This window comes from Lepidochelys olivacea (assembly GCF_965140295.1).
Source record: "Lepidochelys olivacea isolate rLepOli2 genome assembly, chromosome: 3".
NCBI classification, from domain to species: Eukaryota; Metazoa; Chordata; order Testudines; family Cheloniidae; genus Lepidochelys; species Lepidochelys olivacea.
In genome coordinates, this window is record NC_140413.1 from 43,943,718 (window position 1) to 43,956,655 (window position 12,938).

The 12,938-nt window shown below is 40.0% G+C and overlaps 1 protein-coding gene across 1 annotated transcript in view; it reads right to left on the reverse strand.

Moving 5' to 3' along the window:
- CSMD1 (CUB and Sushi multiple domains 1) overlaps positions 1-12,938 on the reverse strand; it is a 2,028,540-nt gene that overhangs the window by 1,490,802 nt on the left and 524,800 nt on the right. Inside the window, exon 3 of the mRNA XM_084623138.1 lies at positions 10,685-10,797. Within this exon, the coding sequence (XP_084479264.1) occupies positions 10,685-10,797 (113 nt within the window). The remainder of the gene's footprint in view (positions 1-10,684; positions 10,798-12,938) is intronic.

Sequence of the window (12,938 nt, forward strand, 5' to 3'; positions counted from 1 at the left end):
AGAAAAGAAGAGAAGGGATGGTATCAGATTAAAAAATAGTATGGAAAGAATTTCTTTCTTGACCATGACAGTTGGACTGATCATTCAAATGGAACTAGAGCTAGGATTCTGGAAAACAGCAACGTGAAATTAAGAGGTTATTTGAGCATGTACGTCTTGCAAGTGTGGGGGCTTCAGGGAGCAACTCCTAGAGGGAGCAGCACAGAGGCAGAGACTGCAACTGTAACTGCGACTGCCTGCCACAGTTGTGATGGAGGGATACATAGCCCATGCTGGCTGGATCAGGCACCTGACAGGCTAGGACAATCAATTACATGCCTGTTGAGTTGGCATATGTCTGGGCCACGTGAGCTGACTCAGCTGAGCCTGGAGGGACAGTGTGAACAGTGAGAGAGCTGACTTCAAGGAGTCAGGGCTGGAGGAGAAGCAGCCTGCCTGTTGCCCTCTCCTGCAAAAGAGAGACAGTTATTTTGTCCGTCCTCTGAAAGGGCCTGAAAACAACTTGCAATCCCCACATCCACAGGGGCAAGACTGAGCCCCAAGATTCTGCTGCACAGTGAGCCCACTAGGCCTCCTTGCACTGGTAGCTAGGGGACTGAGAGGGCTTGCAGCTAGCTGAAAAGGAGAGCTATTGGCCTCACAGAAAGGGAGAACACCATCCAGATCAGGCCTGTGGGGAGAGTTGGATATGTGATTTCTCATTACATGTATTTAGTTTGTACGGTTTTATTGTGGGAGTGGTTGGAGCCTCATTAATTTATTAACCTTTGGTTTCTTTTCCTGCTGCCTTCCCCATCTTTTAATTTACTCTTTTCCTATCTGTGAATAAAATATTGCTTATATGTTGGTTCTTTATTTATTGTACCTGTGAACTGGAAAGCCATAGAAGTCATAGGACTTGCTATTACGCAGCCACTAGGTAGAATCAATGAACACTGAAGTCCCATTGGCCCTTGGGGGAAGAGGGTCACTAAATTCTTGATGGGGAAAGAATTAAGGGTCTCCATCACACTAGGGATGGGGACTACAAACATATATTACTTTCGAAGGCCCAATCCATAATACTCAGGTTACAGTGACAGCCTTTGCATCAGGGATGGGATCAAATAAAAGACAGCTGGAAAGTAAAAATCATTTGACATTTTAAAAATTAAAGAACCAAACAATAACATCAGATGACTTGTCCATTCCAGTAGGTCAGTCAGATAGCTGCCCACAGGAAAATATTTATCTTATTGAAAGGCAAGTACATTTTTTTTTAAATGTCTCATGTTGTATTTTATATTCTTCTGATTTAGGGAGAAGAATTCTACTTTTATGTGCTCCATCACAACTGATGAGTTCTGTGAGGGTATATCTGTTTCCCTGGACTGACTGGGGATAGAGAACTTTGTCAAGAAGGTCCTGTCTTTGGAACTTGTTTTCCTGAACTGCCTATCCCAGTCCCTAAGCCCTAGTTTGACAAGCTTCAGGTAACTCTGGAAGGCTTCCTGGTCCCCGCCCAAATCAGCACTAGACTGAATGTTAGTTTATTTTGAATTGATATTTCAACACAGGCAAATTTTCCATGGGGGGGTGGAATAGCTGTGGGGTGTCTGAGTCAGTTTTGATGGGCGCTGTTGCACATTTTAATGGTAACTTAAAAAATTCTTAATTACAGTCATTATAGGAGCTGTACAAGTTAATAAATTTCTACACTGCATTTTTGTTTTCCATCTTCTTCCTCTAGTATTATATCCTCTCAAATCCACAGAAAGACTTTTTCTTGCTCTGACCTCCAAACTGAGTTCCCTATAAACTGAGGTCTTTCCAGCAAGGGACAATTAAAATAAAATTAGAGAACAAAGAGGGAGAATGTGGGGGGTCACAGAGCATCTGTACTTTCACGAAGGATTCAATTTGCATTTTACTAAGGCCTCTACTATTCTGTACAAGTTTCATTCCAACAAAACTTTGCTCTGGGTATCAGGGCTGAAGTGAGCTCTCTTGGAGCCTAAAGCATTACTGCACCTGATTAGCTAACAGATGGCATTGTAGAACAAAGAAACATCACTGCCACAGTTCTCCTAATCCCAAATCTTTTCATTTTACGTGCTAACACACAACATTATACTGTGGCCACCAAAATGCCACTTTATTCTAAATAAGAAATTTAATCTGAATTAGCCCCTAATTGTTACACTCATACAATTAAAAAATCAAATCAATTTACAATAGATTAAGCTATAATTCCTTAAATAATAAAACTATCTTTAAAGTAAGCTTTTAAGATATTATCATGTGGAAGATCTAGTGTATTTTGGTAACACTGGTTCATGTCAGTTTTGCATTACTGTAGCTCCATTTGGCTAGATTCGCTGCTACACTAGTTTCCACTTTGCACATCACAGGGGATGCTGTCAGGGAGCAGGTTACTTCTTCTTAATTCTCTGTCAGGGTGCTGCCCTACCTGTGCCAGATGGCAGTGGTCCCCATGGGATCATCCATGAGATAAGAGTAGCTGAGTGCAGCCTACTCCAGCCATGCCTCCTTCTCACCTCCCATCTCATTCTAAATAGGACAGGAGCACATCTTGTTTTTTTTAAAAAAATAAAGAAAGTTCACTAAAAAGAGGACAAACTATTTTTTTACATAAGGCTGTTCTGTAACTTTGCATATTAATAAAGTTTGTTAACAAGGGACAATTTTATCCAAACTCATTTCAAGAAAGCAATTATTTCTGTACCAAAAAGCAATACATCTATAAAGTTCAGCCTAAAAGGATCTTATTTCAAGCTTTACATTCATTAAAAAGAAAAACTCAAAAATATATTCATGGTTTAAAGATTTAATGAAGAACCCAGTTTGAAAAGAACATCAAATACACTATCAGAATAGTACATGAGACAAATATTTAATGAAACACAGAAGAGCAACTGATCCGGCCCATTGCCACTAGATGCTATTGTCAAATACACTAACAATCAATGACAAAGTCTAAGCTAATGTATGCAGCTCCAGACAATATTTATTAAAATGCCTGTACTTTTTTTTACAACAGTGTTGGCATTGATTTTGATTCTACTCACACATAAGAAGAAACCTAAAAAAGGCAGAGTTTCCCCTTTGAAAGGGGAAGACTAGAGGCACATTATACTGTCTGCTGGAGATTCACTGAAGAATATGGGAATTATCTGTCTAAAGTTTGGTGGTTAAGGTATTGCTGCCTAAAAGGTAATAAGAGACAAATCCTGCAAGGATTGAATGTAGACCAGAGTCAGTTGTTTGATGCTCATATGGACAATACTAGAAGTGTAATGTGGAAAGATTACCTCTGACACCCTTTAGAGAAATGCACAACCCAGTCGGGTCAGGTTCAGTTGCCATGCTCAAAACCCCTGGAGATCTTTGGATGGGAACTCTGAGCAAAGAGACTTTGGAATGGATACAAAGACTCCCTGTGACTTAAGGGCAGAGAGAGATTGACAGGGTAGACAGAGACTATGAGAGGCAGCAGTTGCAGAGGGGAACCTGGGTTAAATGGAACCTCCTTAAACAGGCAAAAAAGGCGAAATTTAGATAAGACAGTATGTCTTTAAGCTTTTGTTATTTTAAACCTGTTCTTTCTGCTTGTGATATTCTTATGGATAAATATGCTGTTTTAGATGAGTTCTTTTCTGTACCTGCATTTAATTTTGTGTAAGAGTTCCCAGAGAGGATTCCCTACCAGGGGCTAAATCCAGTGTGTCAGCTGAAGGTAATATGCTTGCTAAACATGTGTACTGTCACCAGGTGATCCAATCAACAAAAGCATGAACTGTGAGGTTCTACTCTTGAGAGAGGTGCAGATGTAGCTGTGTCACTTGGAAAGGGTGTCCACAGGAAAGAGTGGTCAAACGTACAGTCTATCTATTGTGTTAATTTTGAGGGAATAAATGGGCCCAGTAAGTCAAAGATGCTAACATGACCCTGTTCCTGTACAACACTAAACAGTTAAACTTGGTTCAACATTTTGAGTATACACAACTCGACCTGCTTTGTTCTATGACAAGCACATCAGTTATTTGCTTTCCCGCAGTTAGGCTCACAACTTGCGGACCTAGTAGGCCTACCAATGAATGTAATGGCAAACCATGACAGTCACACTGGTATTCAAGCTTCTGGTCTCCTCTCAGTGGGTTCATGTGAAGTCCAAAAAAAAACAAAAAACAAAAACCAAAAAACCATACAGTCTCCAAAGGAAACAAATCTTGTTTGATGCTTGTGTGGGCCCACTGAGTAAATATAAGGAACAATTCTGTCCCTTCACAGTCCCTAGCGAGACTGGAGTATTGAACCATATAAAAAAAGAAAAAAACAAATGAAATATAGGGACTCAGCAGTGGGAAAGTGGGGGTAACAGATGAAGATAGATAATTCTTCAAAGACCTTGAAAATGGACCACCATGTACTGCTGTTGATGCTGAAAGGATTTTTTTTTAAGAAGCTCCAGGGAAAGTAAATACAAGGAAATAAGGTGACCTCTTTTATAAAATGTTAATGCTTCACATGAGCAGAAAACTGTGAGAGCTCAAAACAAGTGTGCGCTCAGGGGGAATGGAAAGAGGGACAGGGTTTACACAAGCTCTAATGACGTCAAAGAAAATACACTGTGGCAAGGTGGCGGTCAAGAGATGTTATGAGCATTCCTGGCTTTTTGTTGTGCAGTTTTTTGTTTTGTTTTGTTTTTAAGCACTTACCATTTCTACATGCCAAAATACATTTGGAATCTCAACTGAGGTAGGTTAAAAATGCCTAGCTAATTTTAAGCTTCTGATGTTTGCTGCTTAGTGGCAGAAAACAGTGTAGCATAATGTAAGATAAAGTAACATGGTCATTTCATCTTACAAATGATAAGGAACAGAGAACCTGAAATTAATTTTTTTCTTTCTTGGTGCATTTTGTGTACTGAACATCCATTGGGTATTCTTATCAAATGCATGGGAGGGAATTCTCAGATTAGTAGACTGATGGTGTGCCATGTCACTGGAAAGCGTGATGGGGTTACAGACCCCATTCTGAACCTCGGCCTTAGGAAATAAAGCAATACTGGTCTAGAGAGGCTCCACCCCTCAACAGGTATAGGACATGCTCATGGTGGAGGAATATTTTAAAAGGACACTGGTAGGCCAGGGAAACTGGGGAAAGAGATGCAGGATGCACCAGGAAGCAAGGCTGACACTAGAAGCTGTGATAGGAGTGGGTACAACTTGTTAAAGCTCCTCTAGCAGTGGGGATCTCTATTCCCCCCTTGCCTCCTTGGGGACCTGAAAGCCTTAACAGAGACTGCTTTGAACAGGACATTAAGAGTATGTCTACACTGCCATAAAAAACTAGTAGCATGGCCATGGCTGACCTTGGTCAGCTCACTTGGGCTCTGAGAGTCAGTGCCACAGACTTTCTTTTGCAATGTAGACATTCCTGATGGACTGTTAGGGTGTCTTCTAAACGAGCGACCACACACCAAACATTGGAGCTCCAGTCTGGTAGGAAGTGACCCAGGAGAAGATTGATAACTGGTCCAGATACTTTGAAAAACCCCATAAGGGCCCTTGGATGGGATCTTGTGGAGAGAGTGGGGCCCAGGTCCCCTACCTTGCCTCCCTGCTCCTCTGTAGCAGCACAAATCCCAGTATTAAGCATTCAGGAGGGATTAAGATCCACCACATACAACTTGGCTGAGTCTTCCTCCAGGATGACTAGATGTAAAGCCACTGCCTATCTACTAGGTTGGTTATTAGACTATCCCGCTACAGGGGGCATTACAGAATTAAGTATTAATCTATGTATTGTTCCGGGGTATCATTTAAAATGTGAACACCATTAAATTCTTTTCAATTTTCTGAAGTTGTACTCTATGTATGGGGCAGTGTTAACATGTTTCAGCTTTTTTTCCTTTTGAATAATATTTTATAATAAAATGATATTAGTATGAAAAACAAACTATTTTATAAGAAGAATAGCATTTTTTGCACTTCTACCTGTAGTTCTCAAACTGCTTTGCAAAACGTGGGTAAGAATTCTTGTCCCCACTTTAATGAAAGGAAATTTAGTGAAAGAGGTTAAATGACTTGTTCAAAGTCATACAGCAATTCACTAGCAGGGCTGGGAATATAACTTTGGTCACTTGATTCCCATGTATTACATTACCCTATGTATTACAGAACACTGCCACCTCTCTCTATATACAAAATAACAATCAGTAGGAATAATGCTAGATAGAAACTTCCCCACTGAAAATTCCATTTCCTAGATTTGAGGTAAGGTCTTAGATTCAATTTATGACCTTAAGATCCAGTAGTGTAAATGGTAAAATGCCAGCCAACATATGTACAATTCATGGGGTTTTTTTTTATAGTTTTGCTTAAATAATTTACAAAGAAATTCTGCAAATTACTATTTGTGAAATTTCACAGACCTTTGCATATATATATCGATTCACCTGATGTGAAATTCCACTACTTCAACAATAATTTCGGCAAATAGCAACTAGTCCATGATACTGTCTGCAACGGATTAGAGTGAGCAAGTGCTCAATGCGAGATCTTGAAAGATTACCGTAGTTACTGATATTCAAAAATATATAGAAAAAGAATTCTGGTGTCAGATAATCTAGTTTTAAATGACTATGTAACTTTGCAATCTGGTGAGATGAAGCATGTTTCGTTCTTAGCAGAGAAAAACAACTGAATTCTGGCTACATGACCACTCTGATCTCTTTGTTCACAGTCCTAGATGACTTTTGCTAGCTTACTGCAGGAAAGTCAGATTTATTTTAAGTACAAATTTTGCTCAGTGGGTTAGACTCATGAGACGCAACATTTCATGTTCATGAGGAGTCTAAGTGGCAGCAGGTAAATCACAGAAATATGAATATAAAAACTTGGACTATGAACACTGCTATTTAATACTAATAACATCACTAACATATTCATAGCAACCTACAGCATTCAGTAGGCCTGATTATCATTTCACTTCCTATACTCACTAGTGTAAATCATGAGTAAAGGCACTAAAATCAATAGCCAGGAATCTGGACCTTGTGGCCGAGCAGGGGACAGAAACTGGGATTCTCTTTCCCCTGAGGATTCTGCCAGTGTGCAAAGTCTTCAGTTGGCATAGGGTAAGTATAGATGACTCGTGTGTCCCCCTCCTTGCACAGGAGTGTGAAGGGTGCAAAGGAGGAAAGAGGTGAGAAGGAAGCATGGCTGGAGTAGGCTGCACTCAGCTACTGTTACCTCATGGATGATCCCATGGGGACCACTGCCATCTGGCACAGGTAGGGCAGCACCCTGACAGAGAATTAAGAAGAAAGTAACCTGCTCCCTGACAGCATCCCCTGTGTTGTGCAAAGTGGAAACTAGTGTAGCAGAGAATCTAGCCAAATGAAGCTACGGTAATGCAAAACTGACATGAGATCTGAACCAGTGTTACCAAAATACGTTGGATATTTCACATGATAATATTTTAAAATCTTTCTTTAAAGATAATTTTATTATTTAAGGAATTATAGCTTTATCTATAATAGATCTATAATAGATCTATAATCTATTGCAAATTGATTTGATTTTTAATTGTATGAGTGTAACAATTAGGGGCTAATTCAGATTAAATTTCTTATTCAGAAGAAAGTGGGGGAAAATGCTAGCTTTGCAATTGCACACTGTGCAACTTCCCAGAATGTGGAAAGTTTATGAAAATAAATTCTTCTACCCTTCTACTTCGCTGTTCCTGATATTTGACTTCTTCAGAACCTTTCTCTTCATCTGCAGCCATGAAACAAGGGAGAGTTCAACAGCATTAATCTGGAATAACTCCCCTGGCATGCCTGTGAATAGGGTGATGAAAAGCCCAGTTTTTGTGGCTCTAAAGTCCTTTGTGTTACCTTTGTATTATTCAGGACACATCTATTCTCTATGGATGAATTTTTCCCTTTGAATGTTGTTCCTGACTGACCAATATTCAATTAATAAGGAAGAACTTACTCCCAGTGTATGGTGTATACAGGAGTGCCCTAAATATGCTGGGAAGAAGTCCGTGTTGCCACTCTCAGGAGCACAAATGCCAAGTGCATCAATCTGTCTAGTCTGAGTCAGCAACGGTCAGACCTCCCAGAGAAATCCACAAAACTCCTCCTTTCTTGTGACTTACACACTTTGCACCTTTTTACACTGGAGAGTGGCAGTCATCACTTTGTCTGAAGGCAAGTCTACACTACAGCACTACATCAGTGCAGCTGCACCCAGGCAGCTGTGCTGCTGTGGCATGTCTGGTGAAGACGCACTGTGCTAACTGGAGAGTGCTCTCTTACTGGCATATTTACTCCACCTCAGTGAGAAGTGGAAGCTATGTTGGCGGGAGGCACTCTCCTGCTGACGTAGTGCCGGTGTGGACAGCACGAAACTTGCATTGCTTGGGGAGAGAGGGAGCTTTTTCACACCCCTGAATGATGTAAATTAGATTGACTTAAGCCGTAGTGTAGACCTGATGAACAATGCCATTTTTTACAGCAATACATTTAAAAGATTATAATTTTGTTTAACCAGGGAGCGGCACCATCTATGTCAGTGTTAATTACATCCCTTCCTACCGGGGTTTTAAAAGAAAATAGGCCAGCAAGTAGTGTCATTATATTACAGGCTATGGCTCTGTCTATCTTTCCCTTGCAGACAATCAAGAGAAGTTCCTTTGAATAGTCTGTTATGTCTCAACCGGAAAAGCAGAGAGCACAGTTTTCATGCAAGGATGGGATCGGGTCTCATGTGCAGCTGCTGGAAGGGGAGGTATTCAAAGATCTACTTGCAGCTGAGGCAACCATAGCATAGCTCCTATTTTTGAGGTTTCTATTTGAGTCCCCTAGAAAAGCTCCTGACATGGGCCATAAGGACTTGTCTACATGGGCCATAAGGCTGTATCTAGTCTTTTTCCCGCTAAAATTTATTACTATGATTAATATTGGTGCAGCTCTACTAGTGAGAGCCATGGGGGTTAATGCTAGTGTAGAAAAGTAGCTGGGTCATCTAATCCATTTTAGAGATAGCCCAAGTAAATGGTGATTAAAGTGCTGATGATTGATAGTACCTTATATTCACTACTGCCCCAAGCATTGCTACCAACAGAAGTGCACCAGTGATTAATTTTAGCTAAAAGAAATTTAGTGTAGACTAGGCCTCTCATTCAGCTCATAGGACACAAACACCAAATTAAATTCATTCTGGTATCCCCCAGCTATCAGTAGAGCAACCACAGCTGGATATCTGGTTCCTATATAAACAAATCTGAAGACTTCAAGCTATTACTCAGATAGTACACTGTCACAGCAACAAAACCTTAGATAACACTTTTGAATATCCCACCCAGAATTAATGCCACAAGGTGTCTAATTAATATGGGAAAGGTATGTACTAGTCTAGAAGAGAGAGAGAATTATTATTAGTCAATGGATAATATAATGAAGTCCACAATAAATGCACAGAATAAATGCTCCAGGGTTATCAACCTTTTGTCTAAGTAACTTATAAACCTAAATCAACAGGACTTTGGCACATTTGAAAAAACAAAACCAAAAAGCTATCCATTGTGAATAACTAAAATTATCCCACCACACTTGGAAAGAATAGACCAAGGCCAAATTCCTAAGGCCAAGCCATTTCTGAGATACATTTCACACACAGCAAAGGTGAAAAATCAGACTTTTCATACTGTAGTAGCTGATAAATAACTTATTGTCCCAAATATTTCTGAAATAAATTCCTCTGTCAGAAGTCTAAACTTATGAAATTGCAGGAAGACTGGTTCCATATTTGCAAAATTGGATTGGGAGAAAAGGGTTCAAAACCAAGCTTGTCACAACTTTAACTATGTAGAGATTATCATCTCCCAGTTATAAAAACAAAGGAAGTATTTACACTAAAAATTAATAATTCAACTCAGAATTATAAGTGATTTACTGTATACCACTGAATCTGATAACAACTTCAAAATGTAGGATGAAGAAGTCAAAAGAGGAGTATTATCCTTCCTGTAAGATTCAAAGCTATTATCTCAATACTACTGCTCCTGCTTTAAGAGCTTAAAACTTAAGTACATAGTAGATAATGTCAGACATGAAGTCCTTGGCCTTACCTTGTCTACAAATGCAGAATTCTCAAACTTGTTTATCATCTTTCACATTGACTCCTTTGTTATTTGTCTCATTATTTTCAAATATCAAAGCCATTCAGTTTCTAAATGTGAGCATTTTATCCATAAGCAAAGTATCTCATACTAATTTTCAAGATCAAATTAGTATCCAAACCACGTTTTTATATCCCAGTTCCAGCATTTAAAAAAGTTTTCAGAAGTAATTGTTGAAGACAAAAAAATAAAATTTTTAAAATTAATATAATTCAGGACCCATTTTTGGAACCATAATTTCAAACAGGTATGGATTCAAGCACTCAGTTTCACCATTGATTGTATGCACAATTTCAAAATAAAGACTACATCTATGAATGACATGCTGGGATTCAGAAAAGTCATAGTATATTTGTAGTTTTGGATTCAAGGTCTCAACAGAGTACCCTGAGGTCCAACCAACAGTTCAAAACAAACCCATTTCAAGCAAAATGAGGTCCTGCAATAACTCTCCAAGTAACTTCCATGGATAAAAACAGGCAGATCTTACCTTCATAGATAGCTTTGAAACCTTGAGCACTCACAGCAAAGTCTGTGGTGAAACAAAGTGTGAGGATAGATCCTGTGCTCACAATAGATGATGGCAGCTGAAATCCAGACAACCTGCACAAATAAAAACCCCCACAAATGTTATAAATAATAAAAATCAATATAAGCAGTAGTTTTAAAATTAATAAAAACTTGGAATCCCTCATGATGTTTCTGTGTATAATACCACTCTGATGATATAGCCATAAATTTGGAATGCCAACATTTTATGTTGATACTATTGCTGTAGTATCCTAAAGACTCCTTGCAAATACTAACACATAGTATTAAGCATGGCCAACTTCTAGATTCTCATATGACCAGGAATACCGCAAGAATCTAAGTACAGTATTTTTAAAGAACAGAAGTTACTATATTTCATTCTTTTCCTCCCTCCCACATTCACTCATCTTCTAATGCACTTTGTTTCTTTCCCAAACTATATCTGACCTCCATGCCACACAAGCATGTGCCTTAGATTCCCAACTTACTCACCCCATTAATGTCCATCCTATACCCATGTGTCACCTCAGGGCACTCGTTCTAGCTATTGTAATTTAACTGTGGTTGGGGAAAAGGGCCTAGTCTGAGGGAGGAGAGCTGCTGAGAATCCATTTTTCAGGCCTAGGCTGGTGAGCAGAAGAACTGCAAATTAACATAGTATTTAAATAGGCTGGGAGTTCCTTCTTATCCAACTCTCAATCAAAAGAAGAGAAACATCTATTATCTGCCTCCCAGAGAGCCCACAATAGCAGGCAGTCATTTCTCTCTCTTTCTCTTTTTTGCAGTCTAATAGAAACGGAGGGATAGTAAGTGGGGAGCCAGGGATCCTTCCCTTTTCTTCTCTCCACACATTAAGGTTGTAGGACTCCTCTTGCCCTTCTACTTTCTTGGAAGAGGCTGGAGTTTTAGTCTGGTAAGTGAGTGGGAACTCACTAGTGCAGGCTGAGTGAGTGGAAATCAAAGCTTCTGCTCAGCTGGGCACTGAGCTTGCAGTACCTGCCAGGTAACAGCACAGTCCGGTTGCCCAGCAGCCCATTCCTAGCCTACTGACTGCCCCTCCAGTTCTCACCTGAGTGTCCGCAGGTACAGCCGCTCGCAGTTCCCAGTGGCTGCGGTTCGCCGTTCCCGGGCAATAGGAGCTGTGGGAAGTTGCGTGGGCCAGGCCACCACTTCCCGCAGCTCCCAGTGGCCGGGAATGGTGAACCGCAGCCATTGGGAGCTGCGAGCGGCCGTACCTGTGGACGCTCAGGTAAACGAAGTGTCTCGCGGTCCACCACGGGCTTACCCTGAACAAGCCGCAAACCAAGTTTGGGACCCTTGCTCTAGAGGTATTGCAAATTTTTGTCATGTTATAAGACACATTTTGTATAAATATTCTAAAGTATTCTTTCCTCTTAGTACATATGCTAAATAACACCAACAAAATTATGTAAATTTGTATTCTTGGCTGTTTACTTGCTTCACCTACAGAAGTCAGCTTGGTAGAAAATTACTAGAACAGTCATTTTACGACTTGTGTCTCTTGTCTAATTAGCCTTCACACCTTGTTATAAGTATCAATATTTAACTTAAGCTTGCTACCAAGTTACAACTCTTTACATTCATTTTGAGAACAAAGGGCTGCTCACTAATACCAATATTTTGATATTGATAAGGACCAAATAAAGGATGAAAAAATGACTAAAACTGTGTTTTACCATCCTTTCTATATTCTAAAACACAAAGGAACATATTTCACTGTCATACTCACTTCATGACAGGTTAGGAACATAAGAACAGCCATACTGGGTCAGACCAAAGGTTCATCTAGCCCAGTATCCTGTCTTCTGACAGTGGCCAATGCCAGGTGCCCCAGAGGGAATGAACAGAACAGGTAATCATCAAGTGATCCATCGTCTGTCACCCATCCCAGCTTCTGGCGAACACAGGATAGGGACACCATCCCTGTCCAACCTGGCTAACAGCCATTGATGAAGGAAATCTTAAAAAAGTAAAATGCAAAGTCTCGATTATTCAAAATTAGTGCTATGCTAAGGCTAGATGATGTGAGGGGAACAATTCTTAATTTTTAGCTTGTGCAAAAAGGGCTTGATTCAACTGTCAATGAAATCGGTGCAAAGGATTCCATCGACTTCAAAGGAGTTGGACTGAGCATCATCCCACCACCCTCTGTTCAAAACCCACCTTAAGAAATGTACTCTTTCCATAGCCTT